This window comes from Procambarus clarkii, chromosome 51 (assembly GCF_040958095.1).
Source record: "Procambarus clarkii isolate CNS0578487 chromosome 51, FALCON_Pclarkii_2.0, whole genome shotgun sequence".
Taxonomy (NCBI): Eukaryota; Metazoa; Arthropoda; class Malacostraca; order Decapoda; family Cambaridae; genus Procambarus; species Procambarus clarkii.
In genome coordinates, this window is record NC_091200.1 from 15,193,597 (window position 1) to 15,214,349 (window position 20,753).

Sequence of the window (20,753 nt, forward strand, 5' to 3'; positions counted from 1 at the left end):
GGACTGACACGCTCTTGACTGGCTGGTAGGCTGCACCGCAGGACTCCCGGCAAATTTGGAAAACATGTTGTACTGCGGTCAGGGAAGGACAACCAGGATATTAAATAATTATAGAAAAAGGTTGACAATTTAGTAACTATGTAGGGATTATGCGCGCCATCCTCTTTCTATCATGTGGACTGTTGTTAAAGAGTTACATGGATCTATTATGAACTAGAAGCGTTGTAGTGAGGATATTAGTATCTGCCAGTCTTGTAGCGAGGCATCAGCGAAGCCGTTTTCAACCAAAGGCTCTCGGGTTCAATTTTCGCGATAGGATAGAGACGTTTGGGTACCTCACATATCACCTGATGCCTCTGATCACCTTGCAGCAAATAGGTACCCCTCCCGTCAAGCAACTCTTGTGAGCTGCATCTTGGGGAAGGTCAGTTGTTTGCCTTGGCGGGACCTCGATGATTACAGATGACGTTCAGAAATACTTAGTTTGTCGTTTTGTGGTGTTAATAATTCATAGAGTAACTGTGATTAGCTTCTGAATTTACCTGAGGACCACCATCTCTAGTTTCCTAGACGGGAACAGGAAGCTAGCGGCTTGTTAAAAGGCCCCCCTCGTTATTCCTGAGGATTTTGTTCCAGCTGAATTTGCCATTTATAGCCTAAGTGAGTCCATAAGTTTATTACTCAATGATTGAAACAGCATCTCAGATTTTCTGTCCTACAATGTTGCCTGATGAACTTGTAGCTATTACCCCTTGTGTGAGTTATATTGAACCTTTTAAAGAAGTGGTCTGGATATATATCTCCAACCTTGTTCAGCATTTGAAAGGTCTGGATGAGATCAACCCGGCTGTCATGTCTGGTTTATGGTGTTGTTAGTCCTGAGGCCCTAACTGTTCCTGGTACGTGATTGACTCCGGCGGCTAGTTTATTGTGCACCCTATACCCATCCTGTGAGCGGTAGTGCAAAAAATACTTGTAGCCAAGTCTTATACGAGCTGTGACAACGTCTGTTAGTCTACTGACTTTGTTACTTGCTCCATACACATATTTTACTTCACACATTTCATTGTGATAAACAATGGACCTGCTAGTTCCAGTTTGCGTTGTTCTACTTTCTTCAAATTCATCCAGGAGTTCTCGTCTAATGACACTTTTAAGGAGCCTGTTTGATAACTCAAGATTCCGTTCAATTCCGTCTTTATTTACTGCAACCTTAGCAAGGGCGTCAACTTTATCATGTTCCTGCAGGCCAATGTGAGAAAGATTCCACAATATTATTCTATTTACCCTCTTGCTAAGTATGCTTATATATCTATGTCTGGCTTCTGAGACAAGCACGTTAATACTTGATTACAAACTGTTTATTGTTAGTAGTGAGGAAAGGGAGTCTGAAATAATTAAGCTGTCTACTTCAGTGTTGACAATAATTTCGAGTGCTACCAACTCAGCTTGCATTGTAGATACCCAGTTACTAATTCTTATATTCCTTTGAATTGTGCTGCCATCGGGCTGATGAGCAATACCAGCACTTCCTGCCCTCCCTGTAGCTGTATTGAGTGATCCGTCAGTGTATATGGTCTGTGCGATCCTGATACGAGAGTTAGCTTAGTTCTGGGATATCTTTTGTCGTACTGTATTCCACTTATTTTTCCAGAGCAGACATGTCCTTTTGAAGATAAAGTCTCTATGCATGGATACAGTAGTCCAGATGACGATGCATCAGAGATCTGTACAGCTGAATAACACAGTTACAGCCCCGCTCCTGTGCTAGGTAAGTCCACTAAGGGCTCACCATAGCCCGAGCTACTTGCAACTTTTTGTTCCGAGTAGCTGAACATATATATAGTATATATATATATATAGGTTAGGTAGGGTTGGTTAGGTTCGGTCATATATCTACGTTAATTTTAACTCCAATAAAAAAAAATTGACCTCATACATAATGAAATGGGTAGCTCTATCATTTCATAAGAAAAAAATTAGAGAAAATATATTAATTCAGGAAAACTTGGCTTATTAGGCAAATCGGGCCTTGCATAGTAGGCTGAGAAGTGAGTTCTGGCTACTAGGTACGACATATATATATATATATATATATATATATATATATATATATATATATATATATATATATATATATATATATATATGTCGTACCTAATAGCCAGAACGCACTTCTCAGCCTACTATTCAAGGCCCGATTTGCCTAATAAGCCAAGTTTTCATGAATTAATGTTTTTTCGTCTACCTAACCTACCTAACCTAACCTAACCTAGCTTTTTTTGGCTACCTAACCTAACCTTACCTATAAATATAGGTTAGGTTAGGTTAGGTAGGGTTGGTTAGGTTCGGTCATATATCTACGTTAATTTTAACTCCAATAAAAAAAAATTGACCTCATACATAGAGAAAAGGGTTGCTTTATCATTTCATAAGAAAAAAATTATAGTAAATATATTAATTCAGGAAAACTAGGCTTATTAGGCAAATCGGGCCTTGAATAGTAGGCTGAGAAGTGAGTTCTGGCTACTAGGTACGACATATATATATATATATATATATATATATATATATATATATATATATGTCGTACCTAATAGCCAGAACGCACTTCTCAGCCTACTATTCAAGGCCCGATTTGCCTAATAAGCCAAGTTTTCATGAATTAATGTTTTTTCGTCTACCTAACCTACCTAACCTAACCTAACCTAGCTTTTTTTGGCTACCTAACCTAACCTTACCTATAAATATAGGTTAGGTTAGGTTAGGTAGGGTTGGTTAGGTTCGGTCATATATCTACGTTAATTTTAACTCTAATAAAAAAAAATTCACCTCATACATAGAGAAAAGGGTTGCTTTATCATTTCATAAGAAAAAAATTATAGTAAATATATTAATTCAGGAAAACTTGGCTTATTAGGCAAATCGGGCATTGAATAGTAGGCTGAGAAGTGAGTTCTGGCTACTAGGTACGACATATATATATATATATATATATATATATATATATGTCGTACCTAGTAGCCAGAATGCACTTCTCAGCCTACTATGCAACGCCCAATTTGCCTAATAAGCCAAGTTTTCCTGAATTAATATATGTTCTCTAATTTTTTTCTTATGAAATGATAAAGCAACCCATTTCATTATGTATGAAGTCAATTTTTTTTTATTGGAGTTAAAATTAACGTAGAAATATGGCCGAACCTAACCAACCCTACCTAACCCATCTTTATAAGTTAGGTTATGTTAGGTAGCCGAAAAAGTTAGGTTAGGTTAGGTTAGGTTGTCGAAAAACAATTAATTCATGAAAACTTGGCTTATTAGGCAAATTGGGCGTTGCATAGTAGGCTGAGAAGTGCGTTCTGGCTACTAGGTACGACATATATATATATATATATATATATATATATATATATATATATATATATATATATGTCGTACCTAGTAGCCAGAACTCACTTCTCAGCCTACTATTCAAGGCCCGATTTGCCTAATAAGCCAAGTTTTCCTGAATTAATATATTTACTATATTTTTTTTCTTATGAAATGATAAAGCAACCCTTTTCTCTATGTATGAGGTCAATTTTATGTTATTGGAGTTAAAATTAACGTAGATATATGACCGAACCTAACCAACCCTACCTAACCTAACCTAACCTATATTTATAGGTAAGGTTAGGTTAGGTAGCCAAAAAAAGCTAGGTTAGGTTAGGTTAGGTAGGTTAGGTAGACGAAAAAACATTAATTCATGAAAACTTGGCTTATTAGGCAAATCGGGCCTTGAATAGTAGGCTGAGAAGTGAGTTCTGGCTACTAGGTACGACATATATATATATATATATATATATATATATATGTCGTACCTAGTAGCCAGAACGCACTTTTGAGCCTACTATGCAAGGCCCGATTTGCCTAATAAGCCAAGTTTTCTTGAATTAATATATTTTCTCTAATTTTTTTCTTATGAAATGATAAAGCTACCCATTTCATTATGCATGAGGTCAATTTTTTTTATTGGAGTTAAAATTAACGTAGATATATGACCGAACCTAACCAACCCTACCTAACCTAACCTAACCTATCTTTATAGGTTAGGTTCGGTTAGGTAGCCGAAAAAGTTAGGTTAGGTTAGGTTAGGTAGGTTAGGTAGTCGAAAAAACATTAATTCATGAAAACTTGGCTTATTAGGCAAATCGGGCCTTGCATAGTAGGCTGAGAAGTGCGTTCTGGCTACTAGGTACGACATATATATATATATATATATATATATATATATATATATATATATATAATATATATATACATACATACATACATACATACATACATACATACATACATACATACATACATACATACATACACACAAGCTTCCTGTCCCCGACAAAACAATCTTATCAATTCGAAAACAAAGTATATTGAAAAGTTAGAAGTGTACGATATGATCCTGGTGCCGGGAGCCTCCAGCCTTCCCTACCGGTGCCAGCTGGTGTGACTACCTGCTACCCCTTCACGCCAGCTAGATGGGGCAGGTGTAAACTTGTCAGTTTACCTGGCAGTTTGCCTACCAGCCTTCTGACTTTGTATACAAACCACCTGGCTCTTTGTTTACCATCCAAGTGGCAGTTTGTTTCCCTGTCCACGTGGCAGTTTGTTTACCATCCGTGTGGCGGTTTGTTTACCATCCTGCTCCTCTCAACACCATGTTGAAATGGATAGAAACTCAAGCCACATTTTGGCTGGAAATCCTCACTCGAGCCTTTCTTTCTGTTGTATTCCTGTAAGTATGTCCCTATATGTCCGCCCTGGGTTAGTACTAATGTACTGTACTGGTGTACACACTAGTGTTCACTAGGTTAGGTTAGGGTATGGGTGTTCACTAGGTTAAGATAGGCTATGAAATACGAAAATATAAGTCACATTTTACCGAAATCAATCTAACCTAACCTAACCCAACCAAGCCTAATGGCTTCATGTAAGCTAATACGGTCAATCCTAACCTAATGATACTTGGAGCAAGTAGTAGTGTTCACCAGGTTGTGTTAGGTAATAGAATAATGGGGCAGGGAGTGGTGTTCACAAACGTTGAATAGGTTATGGAATATTGTGCAGCAGTAGGTAGTGGTGGTCACTGGATTAAGGTAGGTTAAGGTAGGTAGGTGAAATATGTTCTTATACAGTTGTGCTTACCCATCGGTAGCTACGAAAAATTGAAATACTGTACTATATAGCTCTTAATGCTCAACCTACAAGCCTTGTATTTGTTGCATTATATTTTAACTATTCTGATGTACAAATTCTTTGTTGACTCTGGCCTTAAAGTTGTGAACTAAAGTAGCTTCCAAGGCATCTTTTAATACATTCCACATGCAGACAACTCATACAGGGTAGCTTACTTTGAGGTTCCTGTACCGTGTGGTGGTTCCAAGGATCAATGTTCAAGCTCTAGTCCCTGAACAGGCCCCTTGACCTTTGTCATTGATGTACAGTACAATATATTGTGAAAAAAAAGGAGGGTTTTAGCTCATGATGGAACCTTGCAGTACCCCACTAACAACCATTGTTTTATCCATTCTAGTATTTTGTTGTTTATTCCATTTGTTTGCAATTTGTGACAATCTTCCATATGACACCTTATAAAAAACTTCAGACAAATCCATATACATTATCACACACAGAGATCACACTAACGTGATGCATCAAATGAATAAATCCACAAGGGCCGTGACGAGGATTCGAACCTGCGTCCGGGAGCATCCCAAGGGCAAATCCTCATCACGGCCCTTGTGGATTTATTCATTTGATGCATCACGTTAGTGTGATCTCTGTGTGTGATGATGTAAGGGCGAAGAGGGAGAACAGCCTGTTGACATAGCTTGGGTGCAGGGGGGTTGTGTAAAAGCCTGGTTTGTGCCTCGGAGAGGCTACGGGATCCAGTAAGTTCAGTAGAACTTCGGTTTCAACCCTTTTCCCTGTCGTAGCTCAGTCGATTAAGGCAGTGTCTGGGATGCTCCCGGATGCAGGTTCGAATCCTTGTCACGGCCCTTGTGGATTTATTCCATATACATTACATCTACTAGAAATCTTTTTGTCTGAGTAAGCAGTTACTGTTTCTCAAAATATGATGAGGTTAGGCCTTTTTTTTTTATACAAAACTGTTGTTTTGATTTTACAAAATTATGCACTGAAAGATGGTGAATAATTTCCTCCCTAAGGATTCTCTATGGGCTTGCAGTTATTTGATTGGTTGGTAGTTTTTCCCCTTAATGTTTTCTGCTTTTCTTAAAGATGGGGGTAACGAGTTTCAGTGATGAAGGTCATCAGCTAGTTTCTTTACAATTTTACTTCAATATCTGTTCACACCTAAAGCTTCAGATTCTTTTAACTTGTCAGTGATCTTCCTGAATGTTTTGCTTGTAACTCATTCTCCTTTGCTTCAATCATGTATCATGGTGTTGGGATGTCTAATATTCTATTGTGAATTTTGATGTAAAGTATTCATTCAGAGTGATGACTGCCTTTTTATTGTCAATTATAACTTGGTTAGTCTCGTTTTTGAAAGGTACAGTACTTCTGAACCTTTTGTCCTGGTTATAGTCCTTATAAAAACATAAAGGATTTAAGATCTTGATGTTTTGAACAAATTTTCCTTCATATGTTCTTTGACTGATGTGATTTTCTGGGTAGCTGAATTTAATGCCCTTTGTATATTTCATAATCAGGAGTGCAAGGTGAGTGAAATACAATAGCAGGTAGTAGTGGTCATGAAGTTAGGTTGGTGAAATACAGTGAGTGTTTAATTCTTAAGTGTAGTTACAGGTTGAAAGCTATGATTGTGGTGGCCTGTCTGCCTTATAATATTTCTCACATGATACTTTGAATCTATTGACTTTTTTGGCATCCATCACCTTTTCACTTAAGTTGTTCGAACCATCTACAGCTCTGTTTGCAAAAGAGAACATTTGTATAATTTTTGCCTGAATTTATCTGAATTTTAGGCACCTGTTTCCTTAGCTTGAATCTTTGGCCTGTGTTTTTAAAGATACAGGTTTAAAATTCCTCCTAGATTCCTGTTGCTATTTTATATGTAGTGATCATATCACCTCTTTTCCTCCTACCAGCTTTGTTATATTTAACACCTCTAATTTATCCTCATAGCTCATATCTTTGCACCCATTCTAGATTATTGGTGTGTTACTTGAGATATGGACATAACACAACTGCTGCATGTCCTAATTTTGGTCTTATGAATGTTGCGAACAGTCACTACTGTTGATCAAGAGGCCAACTGCAAGATTACCATTTAGTGGAAGCATTAAAAACTTGCACATGTTTTGACCAATTACATAAATATGTCATTCTAAATTTCCTTATTCATTACCAAACTAATTACTTCTAATTTTAATTTTGTATACAGAGAGTTGGAGCAAACTTCACCATTTGTCCGGAAAATTCACATAGATGAGCTATGGCTATACAAAAACCCTCGTACACCCTCGTATGTACCAAGTACCATCTTGTGGGTGAGTATTGTAAGATGAACTCCATACACATTTATTGAAAATCATTGCCACTTAGCAATATTTAAAACTAGAACAGAGTAGCAGTTTCCTAATTTTGTAAATTTGTGACGCTTCATGATAATACTGTACAATATTGTATTATAAAAGCTGTTATTCCATCATAGTAGAGAATTTAATATTTAATAAAATTAAATTTTTTGTTTAGTTCTGTTCAGAATTGTTTGACTGCATAGTATTTCATCGTGATCTATCATTTGTTTCCTTCCTTTACAGCCACTTGTGTTTATAGTTCCCACATCAGTAATGCTTCTCTACTTCATAATAAAGCGTGATAGAACAGAACTGTGTCAAGGTCTTCTTGCCCTGTCACTTGCTCTTGGCTTGAATGGGGTCATCACAAATATCATCAAACTTGTTGTTGGTATGAAAATTAGGCACACGTTAACTGTCAATTTTATTAAAAATGTACATTATTTTACATGTGTTGTTCTTTGAAAATGAGCTATAATTTTAAAATTTCATCACTGCATTTTTCTAAAATGCCATAAAATGTACACATTTAGGTCGACCACGGCCAGATTTCTTTTATCGCTGCTTTCCGGATGGACGTGAGGATCTTGAAGACATCATCGACATAGGCACAGCATGTACGGGGGAAACTTTAATAATACAGGAGGGACGCAAGAGCTTTCCCAGTGGACATTCGTCTTGTATGTATTACCTCTAATGTTTTCAACTTCATATTTCAGTAATTTATGTAGCAAAATCTGTACAGAAGCAACACTAATTTTGATATACCGAATACAATATTCAATACTCAGAAAGGTCATACTATTCTCGATTAATAGGAACTGAATCCTTTCTCATGCATCAAAAATATTAGTTAAACCAGATTTTTCTGGGAGGGCTATTAAGGTGGCTTCCTGTTGCTATTCACTAGTTAGCTTCCTTACTTCTCCAGTCACACCAGACGAGTCAATAAAAGCCTACAACGGACCAGAGGCCAAAACCTGACTCCTTCACATAGTCACAGAGAGCAGGGGGATCTGTGATCACTCTCGCCATGATGGCAGCCACCTGAAACGTAGGGCAAAACAAAACAGACATCATCATGGTAAATAAATAAATTGGCAAATGGTTTGCACAGTAGTTAGTTCCAACTGCTAACCACCATGTGACAGCACCAGGAGCTGACAGATCAGTCAGCGAGCCACATCAGGCAATCGTCTAATGTTACTTTGATTATTACAGCTTCTCCCAGTTGGCAATAACCCTTTGAGTACCATAATTTTTTTTAGGAGTGCTGGCCATGCTTTGTGCGGGACTTTGTCCCGCACAGGCCCTTTTTCTTATTTGCTTCACAAGCATGTTTACAAGCCTCATTTGTTGTGTAGACTTTGGTTTCACAGTTCATTTTGAACTGTATGTTTCGTTACAGTCTCTAGTCACTTGCTGGTCTTGCAACCCTCTGACAGGGTTGCTTTTCTTGATGGGTTCGAGTGTCCATCTCTGAGAGGCCAGTCTCCTGAGGGAGGGTACCTCATTTTAGGTAGTGTACAAGTTGGTGACTCCTCTGTTAGGTTCTAAGGTTAGGAATGGTCAAGGTTATCTCCTAGAATGCAGAGAGGGTGTATGTGCTTTTATATGGTGCACTGATGCCTTTCTCAGTTTCTTTTATCTCTCTAGTCTGCATTAGGTTTCTGTTCTGCTCTCAGCAAGCAGCCCTTGTGCCTGGTATCCTTCTTTGAAACTTGAGAACGTTCAGAAGATTTGCAACAAGATTAGTACCAGAATTGAGAGGCCTCAGCTGTGAGGACAGGTTAAGATCTCGCCCTCACAATCTCAGAAGAGAGAAGAAACAGAGGGGATATGATAACTATATACAAGACTTTGAGGGGAATAAATAAAGTGGACAAAGGAACTTCTTTAAATTCAAAATAAGTAGGACACTGGGAATATCAGTGGAAGTGGTGGTGTCATATGTTGAGACCAATTGACCAGAGTTTAATCTTTGACAAGCACAGCTGTGTGACACAATCTTGGATGTGTAAAATGGCTGGGAATGGATAAAGGAGAGATGGGAACATGAGACTAAATGGAGAGGAATAAAGGACAAGATAATGCTATGGGAAGATAAACCTTTACACCTGTTGCACATTGGCTAATTAGCAGTTAGGTCTGGACAATGTGTGTGTGTGTTTTATGTCAAGGTTGCCAATGTTTCCCAGTTGCAGGTTTTGAGGCACTCAACCTCTTTTTTTTTTTTTTTTTTTTTTTTTTGTACCTTTTGACCTGGCTTGATTTTGTATCCCCGGACTTCCCTGCCTCTATTGAGGGAACCAGATTATTTTCCTGCTTCCTGGTAGGTGCTCGTGACTCATGGGTGATGTGCTTTAGCTTGGAGTTAACAGGCGGGTAGTTAGGGAAGCCACTGAAGGAACTTACTAGAAAGAAGCATTTCTTCACATTCAACACTGGATTTCTTTTGTATGTATTATTGAGCACATCTTTCTCTGGCAATATCTTCCATGTATTGTATCTTCTCAGCAGCCTCACTAATACATAAAACACCTCTCCCTTCTTTCCTTTTTCGCCAACTTATAATCACACACATCTATAGTTTTCATCGTATCATCCCTATTATATACACATTATGTATTCACATTTTCAGTTATCTTAATTCACATTGTTTAACATTTAACCTAATCTTTCTTTAAATTGTAGTCTCCATCTTCCTTACAGTTAGACATTTAGCTACATTTTTCCTGTGATAGAGACTCTCACCTCCCACTTACTCCACACACAGCATACATCCTTCAGGCTATTTATAAATCTTTTATCAACACACACAATACAATTTTCACTCCATTTTAGCCCCCTATGATTAAATAAAATATTTGAGAGAAGCCAACCACTCTCCAAGTACATTCACCTGTTGCCTTGTCTTTATCTTCCTCTAAGATTTCCTTCTCCTTACCTCTCTCTTGCCTATTTATTGCCTTTGCCTCCTCCCCTCATCACAATCAACTTGAGAATGGTCCAGGATGGACCGAAATGTCGTCGTCCCTTCATTTTCAAGTGTGTGGTTTGGTCAATACATTTACCAAACCTTCCCATTGCCATTTGTTTTCATAACTTTGTAACATGGGTCGACAGTTTCATTTTGCAGCCTGGGGTTTCTAAGCCTGTGGATCTTTGGAAAACTGAGTGTTTTCAGTAAGAAACGTGGCCAGGGTTGGAGGCTTGTAATCGGCATGACGCCTCTTATTTTGGCATTGATGATCGCACTTTCACGCACCAGTGATTATCACCACCATTGGCAAGGTAAGAAAGGGAATTTTTCTTATATTGTAGCAACCTACCATATCATTTAATGTTTTTTATTTGAACCTTTTGTAGCTGATTACATTTAAGAACTGCAACCTGTCCTCATAATATATTAAAAATTACAGTATATTGTACTGTACTGTATTTGTGTGCATGTTATACTGTTTTGTGGGCAAATATATACTACCTATGTACCTGTTGATGATTCTGAGGATCACCATCCCTGTGACCCAGTCTCATACCAGGCTTCTTGGTTAGTGGTATGGTCAACTAGGCTGTTCGACAATGCTGCGAGCAGCCGTGTCGAACAGCGTGGTTGACCTAGTCCAATTTTTCCTGAAATTTTATATTTTCACTATTTTTTCTTAAGAATTGAGTAAGCTTTCCATTACATTGTGATTTGATGCCTGGTAAGCAAATTGGGCCTTGCATATCAGGCTAAATAGTGCAGTTATGACTATTGGGTCATAAATACATATATACATGGTATAATGGGTTTGCAGAATCATTAGTACAGTAAGGAACATGGGCATTGCCATTGAAATAGTACATGATAAAAATTTAGGTATATTTCAAGGCATTTATGTACATTAAAAAAAAATTGTGCAAACTATTCTCCCACAGATGTAGTGGTAGGATCACTGCTGGGGCTCTTCATGTCTTACCTGTGCTACCGTCAGTACTACCCTCGGCTCACCTCCCCACACTGCCATCTTCCTTACCTTATGCTACCTACTGTCCTTCCGCCTAAGTATGTCAATGGCACTCCTAGTGTGGAGGTACCAAACTTCATTGATCCCGAAACTCCTATGGAGGAGCAGATTAAGTGGATGTAGTTTCCTTCACCTTTTGCCATCAATGGGGTCTTCTCTACTTCAAGGCTAGGCAGTGGACATAATTTTAAGAATGTGCAAGAATATAGTTATATAACTCAGGTTACTGGACACATTCCACTGAAATTTTGACTTAACAAGATTCTATATTTTTACTGTTAATGAAAAAAATGGAACTTTGAATTGTTGAACTCTTTAAGTCTAGGGTTGGATATTAGTCTAATTCTTTCAGTTGTTAACATGTAATTTTTATTACTGGAAAATTACATGCAAGTTCTTGCTCTTGTAAAGAAAAAGTACAAAAAGATAAAGAACTGGAGGACCATGCAAGTCTGTTGTTGCAAATGAAACGACGAAGAAAGATATATTTTAAAATTGTCAGCACATGATATTTTTAATTATTGGTATACAATAATTTATTTTGTTTTATTTAAAGGTTAGTACCATGCCAAAATTGTGTGTTCATTAAATATTAGCATTTTTAAATGGTATTGCTAGATAACATTAGCATTTCTAAATATTAAATAGAGGCATTGTTTGTGGGAGACTTATCAGAAAAACTGTGATGTATATTACCAAATACTGCATAATATATGCATATATAATGGCATCCTGTATTTAATGGATACTATGTTAAATTTATCATTGATTTGGTTGTATACCTTCAGAAATCTGCAGATATAGGGGAACATTAGTAGCTCATCAAATGCAACAGAAATATACTGAAATTCCAGTTTTTTTTTCAGTTCCTTAATGGGTTTCAGTGTAACACTGACTACATGGACAAAATACAGTATTTCAAATGTTCCCACACAAAATACCTATGTAAATGTAGGCCTATAAAGTGACCTTTCACATCTTTAAATTGTACAAAGCAAAAAAACAAAATATTTTGTTTGTGGTGATATTTTAAATCTATGTAGAGAACCTACTGAGGAATTGAAAGATGCGATAAGACTGAAATTTAAGTTTTAACTGTTGTGAATATATGGGAATCATGCCATATTTTCTGTACCCAGGATGATATCTGTCATATCACCCCAGGTCCCTGTCCCCACACCACCCCCATCCCAGCTCCCTCATCTTACTGCCTCCTCCCATCTCCCATCATCACCCCAGCTCCCTCACCTCACTACCCTGTCACATCTCACATAATGTACACAGTCTCATTCCAATAATGAAAATGCATTAGTTTTGTTTTCTACGATTTCTTATGTATTCAGTAAATTCCACTATAAAGTATTTTGACCATTCCATATACTGAAAACAAAACATGTGATTTGTTGCCATTCAGTGTGTGCCATATGCATGTCACTTCACCAGTTTTGTTTAGTATTATTTTTTAACATACTGTATATGAAAAGTTTAATGGTGTTAATTATCTGGTATCAATTTGAGACTAAAAAAATTTGATGAGTTTCATTTTCCCATAATTGAGTTCTGTAATATGGATATGTAGCAGTACTGTATTCATGAAATTCAGGTGAGGTTCATACTCGATTGTTACCTCGAATAGTTTTGTATAGAGTAATGCAATATTTCCTTTACACCAAATTTTTTGACTTATCATTAAGTGTACGACTTTCTTGATATATTTATAGTAATAATAACAGCAGGCACTTCCTGTAACATGTAATTAATGTTTGTTTTTGTCATATTGTACATGTATATAACAATTCAGAGCTTGAGAATTTATATCACTACTATATACAGTAGTTGAGATGACTGAATTAGTAGGTCACATTAGCCACAGAGTTCTGTTTGTCCTACCATGGACCATAAGCCAAATCTTGGACACCTTCAAATAAGTACAGAGAGCGGGCGACGCTCCATCACCCCACCAGAAAAACAGCCAGAAAGTCAGTGAATCAACACAGACCATTGCTAGGTAAAAAAGAACATGTCTTGAAACTGTTAAATGGGATCCCAAATATTATAAACAGATTTAAAAATCTCTTGAAACAAGTGCGAGCTCATTAGCACTAACCCCTCGAGGGGTGGAGCTCCAGGTCTTTCCCAGGGTTCCAAGTCAATTCTGGAGCAGATGTGACAAGTACAAACACTGACAAACCTGAAAGGGAGGGAATTGGGAAGCCACTGGCTAATCCAAAAAGAGACATTTCATGTCATTCAACACATTTTTTGGGAGAGCTCCTTGTACCTTCCTGAAGCTAACTACTCGTGGAGAAGAAACACTAGGAACTTGCCATGGAGGAGAGAGGGCAGGTATTCAAGATGAAGAGAGAACTGGAAACAGGGAGACTACCAAGGTAATACTGGCAAGACGAGACCCAAGGATATTAACTAAATACCAGGTCCTCAAAACCATTTAGATTGCCAAATCCCCCCACTCGAATATCAGCCTATGACGTTAGCAGACCACCACAAGAGCAGCACACTTACTATCATCATGGGCACTAGGGTAAACCACAGGTTTACTGGACTTAGTAGCAATGTGGATGATTTTAGAAACATGAACCTTGCAACAGAAAGAAAGTATCAGCCTACAAAGTATTCAGAGGCAGAATCTGTGGCACAGAGCTGCTACTGGGCACAGCACATGATATACCCCCCTGGCCAAATTAACCAAGCATCAATAACCAAAGGACCCTTCCAGTAGCCTGCCGACTCATTTTTTGAAAATAAAAAGGAGCCGGCTGCAAATGAACATAATGCCTATCAGGTCAAAAAAAATAAAAAATACTAGAAGAGAAGAGCACGAAGCTTCCCAATTCTACACTTGGAGGCGAGAGCCAACAGAAAAGCTACTTTGAAAAATTACATCACACTTAAAGGGAACCCGTAAACCAAGAGGAAAAATGAAAGAAGAGTTCAGTGCTGAAGTAGTACTGTATTGACGGCAAACACAAGTAACAGCGGCTCAGCCAGCGCCGAACAATGAGGCGACAAAGAGTGGTTTTGAGTGCTGGCTATGAAAGCCCAGCCCAGAGCCGATGTGTCTGTAAACACGTCGAGTGACAGCGGAGGATGGAACCCCTGCACATATAAGGGGCTGCCTGTAACTTAATATGCAAGGTGCATAAAATAAAAAATAGGCCAACTTAACTAATTGTTATAGCTTTATTTGGTATAACGTCCTTATCAATATGTCTTTCTTAATATCTACATATATTTATAATGTATAAATATTAAGTGTCCTGACAAAGATTGTTTTTTTTTCAATGATGCAGCAAATATAAATCTCTAATATATAAAATGTACTCAAAGTCTAAGACTATTACACTTTCTACTGTATTTGGTGAATCTATACAATCTACTGAACATTCTGAGATATTTGATACTACAAAAGTAGTCTGTGCAACACACTACGTGCTCACCGACTACATCATACAGGGATAAAAATATATTTCATAAGAACCCACCAAAAAATAATAACATTTGAAAGAGGAAGGCAACATGAATTTATAATTAAGATGTTTGATATGTGTAACAAGAAAAATACAAGAAGCATGTACAGTGTAATCTTTAAATTCCTGAAATATTTGTTACTAATATAAACTATTAGTTAAATGGCTTCTAGAGTTTTTCCAAGGTAAATGTGCACTGATACATTGGAGAGAGAGAAAAAAAATAATAGAGCATAATTTAACAACAGTTAATGAAAACAAAATTAAATGTAATTCAGGCTTAGTGGGTTTACATATCTCATCGAGTACCTTGCACTATCATACACCGAAATGTCCAAAACGTGATTTAAACTAAAACTCCCAAGAGTGCTGTTATATATATCACCTGGCTCCATAATTAACAGGCAATACAAAATAATCTAGGTTTAATTTGAATGGGCAATACAAAATTTGACAGGTTTGATTTTACAAATACCTGTACCAAATACTTTTTACAAATACCATTACCAAATTATAAGGTGATATATGAAAAAGCACATAAATCTAATGTGTCCAAGTCGAGGGAGTAAGTATTGTATGATCTTTTGCCAAGGATGAGGCAGGGCAGTGTGGGAGAAAGAGGTCTAAATGGGAAAACAGAAATTCAATGAGATCATGGATTATGGTGGAAGTTCTGTTTGAGCCACCACACTGTATAGCAAGAGATGGTTGAAAAGACAAAGATACTGTATTACACCAAAATATACAAGATTGCAAATTACATTGTACAGTGCAACCTCAAGTCAAAGAACCGCATTTTGGCAAATTCCGATTTCAACATGCACACTTCCCTGGCCAGATTTACTCACCGGCTTTGTTTAATAAGTGTTTGTAGATTTGGCAGAGTAGGGGATGTTTGAATTTGCTTAAGAAGCAGGGCTAGAGTTCACAGACCTGTGGGAAAGTTGTCCATCATTGAAATTAAAATTTCACTCTGTAAAACTAGCCTTAGAGAATGGGAAATATTAGGGCATGAATGGTAATTCTTAATATAGCTCCAATCACATTTTTAGTGATTTTCGTAGATAAATGCAATATTCGAAGAGTGTTGGGGTCTTGGGAAAACCATTGAGCTTATTTAAAGCAAAATCCTTTTGGGCATTTTTATGAGTTTTGAAGGATTTTATCAGCCTCAATATGGGTCCTCCTTCCTTTGAAAATGAGGTTTCAAAGCTGCATGAAAGGAAAATATGCTAGATGTAATGAAATCTCCTTAACCACTGTGCTGCTCGGGCTCCAAATATGGCACCTCCCCCACCCCCCTGTGCGTAGGATATAAATTATTGGGAATGTTTTTTTTCTCTTCTAATATTGTTAAAATACAGTCTCTGATCACAGGAAACTTAAAAAAAAAAATTGTATGTGACATACTTTAACCGTGGAGCTGGGAAGTTGAGCAAATTATGGGCACCGAGCGATGGGAGTACTCGAGGTCAGTCAGCTCCGTCACCTCATGGGGCGGCAGTTGTCACAAATATATTTCACAATTATTTTGATGTTTCTCATTCGTTTCTTATCTGGTATTTTGCTGTAATATTATTCAAGTGTGTAATTTGTGAAATTTATATAGTTTAATCCTTGTGTTGCTAAAGGCTATTTGGCCTGTGTCACCCACAAGCACACACAAAAAAAAACTCTTCTTAACCCGTTAATTCCCTGATCACAGGAAAAATAATAAAAAAAATCGTAAGTGGCATATACTGGCCACAATAGGTCGGGGAAGTCTGGAGAAGAAAAAAAAAAAAGAGGCGCTGATTCAGCAAGCGTCAGGGAAGTTCTGCTTCACCGAAGCTGTCAGGCAGGGGGTTGCCACAAAGATATAATTACCTAATTATTTCTGTGATTTTTTTCTTTGTTTTTTTGGCGTAATATTATTCAATAGATCATTGCTGTACTCAAAATTATAGTGCGCATATTACTGATTCAATTACAGTATTAAGTTCATAAAACAGTGAACAAATACTTTGTCGGTTATTACACTATATACACAGGTTATATATAAGTATCTGTATGTTTTGTTCACCATAATGAACCACTAAGCAGATAATGAGAGTCAAAAAACAACGAGGAGTGGCCACATATGGCAGCCAGCCACTCGCCACCACTCACTCCCTCAAAAACTCCTCACTTGCCAAGTTCCTCCTACCACCATACTGTTTTTGCTTTTATTCACTATATACAGACGTTATATATAAGTATCTACATGTTCTGTTCACCATAACTGTTCATCTAAGATGGTATAGTGCACAAAGAGCATAGTGGCCACCCTTACCCAGCATGACAAGTCACACAGATGTTGCCACCTGCCTCACCAAAATTCTCCCAATACTTATTTTTGCTGTCATTACACTATATATACATGTTATATATAAGTATCTACATTTGTGTTCACCATAAGGAACCACTAAGTTGGTATGCCGAGTCAAACAGCAGCAAGGAGTCACTGGCTGCCACTCCATTCCTCCCTCACCTCACCTGAATCACCAGCATTCTCTTCCCACCATACTGTACTGTTTTTTGCTTTTATTCACCATATACAGATATTATAATATACTATCTGCATGTTTTGTTCACCATAGCGAACCACTAAGCTGATATAGTGAGTCCAGACAGTAAAAGGTGGTCACACACAATCAGGAGATAATGCTACCTCCGTCCCCACCAAGATTACTCCTCTCACTACAGCTCTAATTATCACAACAATCCTGCTATTATAAAAATCCTGGACATTTTTTATCACAAGCAGGGGTCTTCTGTAATACTATCATCACTAAATAATAGCATGTACATACAGTATATATTTTGACATTTCTAGGTGATGATGTGGTCACAAGGTGAACAGCAGTGCTGTGAGCTCATGCTGCGTGCACCAGCCTTGGTGGCTCACTCAGTACTGAGGCCCTAACACCCGGGAATGTTGCCCACGATTATTTTTTTAAATGGTGTCTGTTTACAAGAGCCCCGATGAAGGTGAGGTGAACCCCGTGTATCCGCGGGCCGTTTAAATCTTGCGTAGTACTCCAACATGTCATATGACGTGATGTGCAATTTTGGGCGACTCAGGCGTGTTGTCCAGTTTAAGGGTTAAAGTGTAGAACATCATTATACTCAAAATTATGGGGGTCATATTATATTCTACGATCAATCAAACAGTGTTTTTGCTGTTATTACATTATATACACACACATTGTATATACCCATCTACATATGTGTTCACCACAATGAACCACTAAGTTGGTATGGTGAGCCCAAAAAACATGAGTGAGCTACCACACCCAGCCAGCCCTCCCTCACTCCTCCAACATCTTACTCCCCAACATTCCTCCTCCCACCATACTGTTATTGTTTTTATTATACTATTTACACATGTTATGTATAAGTATCTACATGTTTTATTCACCATAACTATACAACTAAGCTGGTATTGTGTCCAAACAGAACAGTGGCCACCATACACTGCATGACGTCACACAGCAGACGATGACGCCACCTCAATCACAAAATGACTTCTCCCAACATACTCCTGTTGCTGTTATTACACTACACACGTTACATATAAGTTTCTACATTTGTGTTCACCACAGTGAACCACTAAGCCAGTATGGTGAACTCAAACAAGAGTGGCTGCCACACAGTGACGCTATCTCGATTCCCTCCCTCCTCACCAAAATTCTTCCTCCAACAATACAAAGCACAGCACTAATTATCACCATAATCCTGCTATTATCGCAATCCTGACCACTAAATCCTGTAAATGAATAATTGACCACAAGTTTATTTTGTAAAGAAACATAAGGAGTCATTTGAAGATTCCTAGATGGACGAAATAATGCTGTGGTGCTGTGGCCAGCGCTGTGAACATCTTAAACAGCATTGATTCACTGGTATTTGAACATTGTACAGTCATTATTACACTCAGGCTCTTCTGTAATACCATCATGGCTAAATAATACCAGTTACATATATATTTTGACATTATTAGGCAATGCTGTGGTCACAAGCTGAACAGCAGTGCTGTGAACTCATGCTGCGTGCACCGGCCTTGGTTGCTCATTCAGTACTGAGGCTCTCACACCCGGGAATATTGTCCGCGATTTAAAAAAAAAATGGCGTCTGTTTATAAGAGCCCTGAGGAAGCCGATGTGAACCCCATGTAGCCGTGGGAGTTTTGAATCATACGCTATACTTATAAGATCCCTGAGGCGCGTTGCAGTGCAGTGGTTATAAGCAGATTTTTGTTGTACTTCTCTATCATATGACAAGTTGAAATTTAAATTTTGCTTAATGAAATTAGTCTACAGAGCATTGGAAATATTAGAGTATGAATGGTAATGCTTTTATTGTGACTCTAATCACATTTTCAATGATTTTTGAAGATGGACACAACATTAGAAGAAAGAAACTGGTGAAATAATGTACTTCTTAACAAAATATTGTATCTATCAAATGGCTCCAATTGCAATGAATCCCTTACTCCAACGAACTGGGATTGATCTCATCAAGGTTGCACTGTATTTTGTTAGGTATTATTTACAAAAAAAAAAAATAATCTGACAAAAAAAATACATAAAAGTCATAGTTTTGACATAATTCTGTTTTGGTTTGTGAGGTCAACATCTTTACTGGTGGAAAGTTCATTTTAAACTCAAACTTTGGCACACCATGTCTCTTGGAATATGATAACTATATTTCCAGTTCAAAGTTATCTGTACCTTATTCACAAACCAAGTCTGATTAAATCAACTACGTCTAAGGCATAAAATAGAAATACCACTAAGAATTTTAAGGATGAAATTTAAAAATGAGACATCCTTGTTATTACAAAGTAAGTTTGTAGTTACCGAGCTAATTAAATCATAATGCACTAATTTTAAGTAAAAGTAACTAAATATAAAATATAACATTAAAATAATATGTAAAAAAAAATAATTATACTGTACTGACAATTACTACGTGACATTAAAAAAAAAAAAGGGTGCAGAACTACAAATACTGTATTAATTTCATCACTTCCATATTAACATAATACAAAATATTTTATACTTCACAGATAGATTCAGCCTCATTTAGATTGATATTAAAAAGTATCTTTCTTAAAATTGGCTTTTTTGGCTAAAGGGATGAAACATTACCGTCAGTTAAGGCTACACGCCTCTCCAAATGGAAGCTGACATGACAAATGTCAGATGACATTACTCCAAATCACCATGACAACAGATAGGGAAAATGTACAGTCAGTATATACAACAAAAAGACAGATCCAACATACTCTTGAAGACAAGAGCCCCTGTTAGCATGCCACAATATACTTGAACTTAGTCAATGGAGGGATTTAGAATGTTAAACATACAATACGACATGTGACATTTATATAATGCCAAGACTAGTTAAATTATTATGTCTGGGTAGGCAGCTCTTGAGTCACTATGAAACTAATGCATAAGCATTGTTCCTGCAACTTGTGTCAGCATGTATAATTTGCAACAAGGACTGGATCTTGCAGCTCTACTACATTAAGGGAAGTAGAAATGAAACTAATTCATTATTTTGTTATAAAAAATATACAGTATATATATATATATATATATATATATATATATATATATATATATATATATATAAATAAATAAATATATAATGTATATATATACAGTACAACAAAT

General features: G+C 37.2%; 1 protein-coding gene across 1 annotated transcript; it reads left to right on the forward strand.

Annotated features, from left to right (window-relative positions):
• The first annotated feature begins 4,420 nt into the window (after positions 1-4,420).
• LOC123774549 (phospholipid phosphatase 5) lies at positions 4,421-13,093 on the forward strand. Its single transcript, XM_045768895.2, has 6 exons — positions 4,421-4,780; positions 7,418-7,523; positions 7,797-7,944; positions 8,087-8,233; positions 10,680-10,847; positions 11,475-13,093. The coding sequence occupies exons 1-6, from the start codon at positions 4,704-4,706 to the stop codon at positions 11,684-11,686; spliced, it is 858 nt and encodes a 285-aa protein (XP_045624851.1). The 5' UTR covers positions 4,421-4,703; the 3' UTR covers positions 11,687-13,093.
• Positions 13,094-20,753: the final 7,660 nt, after the last annotated feature.

Excerpts from the sequence above, each read along its gene's own strand:
- LOC123774549 (XM_045768895.2), top strand. The coding sequence starts at position 4,704 with ATGTTGAAATGGATAGAAACTCAAGCCACATTTTGGCTGGAAATCCTC. Across the intron at positions 7,524-7,796 it reads TACCAAGTACCATCTTGTGG|CCACTTGTGTTTATAGTTCC; the intron begins GTGAGTATTGTA and ends CTTCCTTTACAG. Across the intron at positions 7,945-8,086 it reads TATCATCAAACTTGTTGTTG|GTCGACCACGGCCAGATTTC; the intron begins GTATGAAAATTA and ends GTACACATTTAG.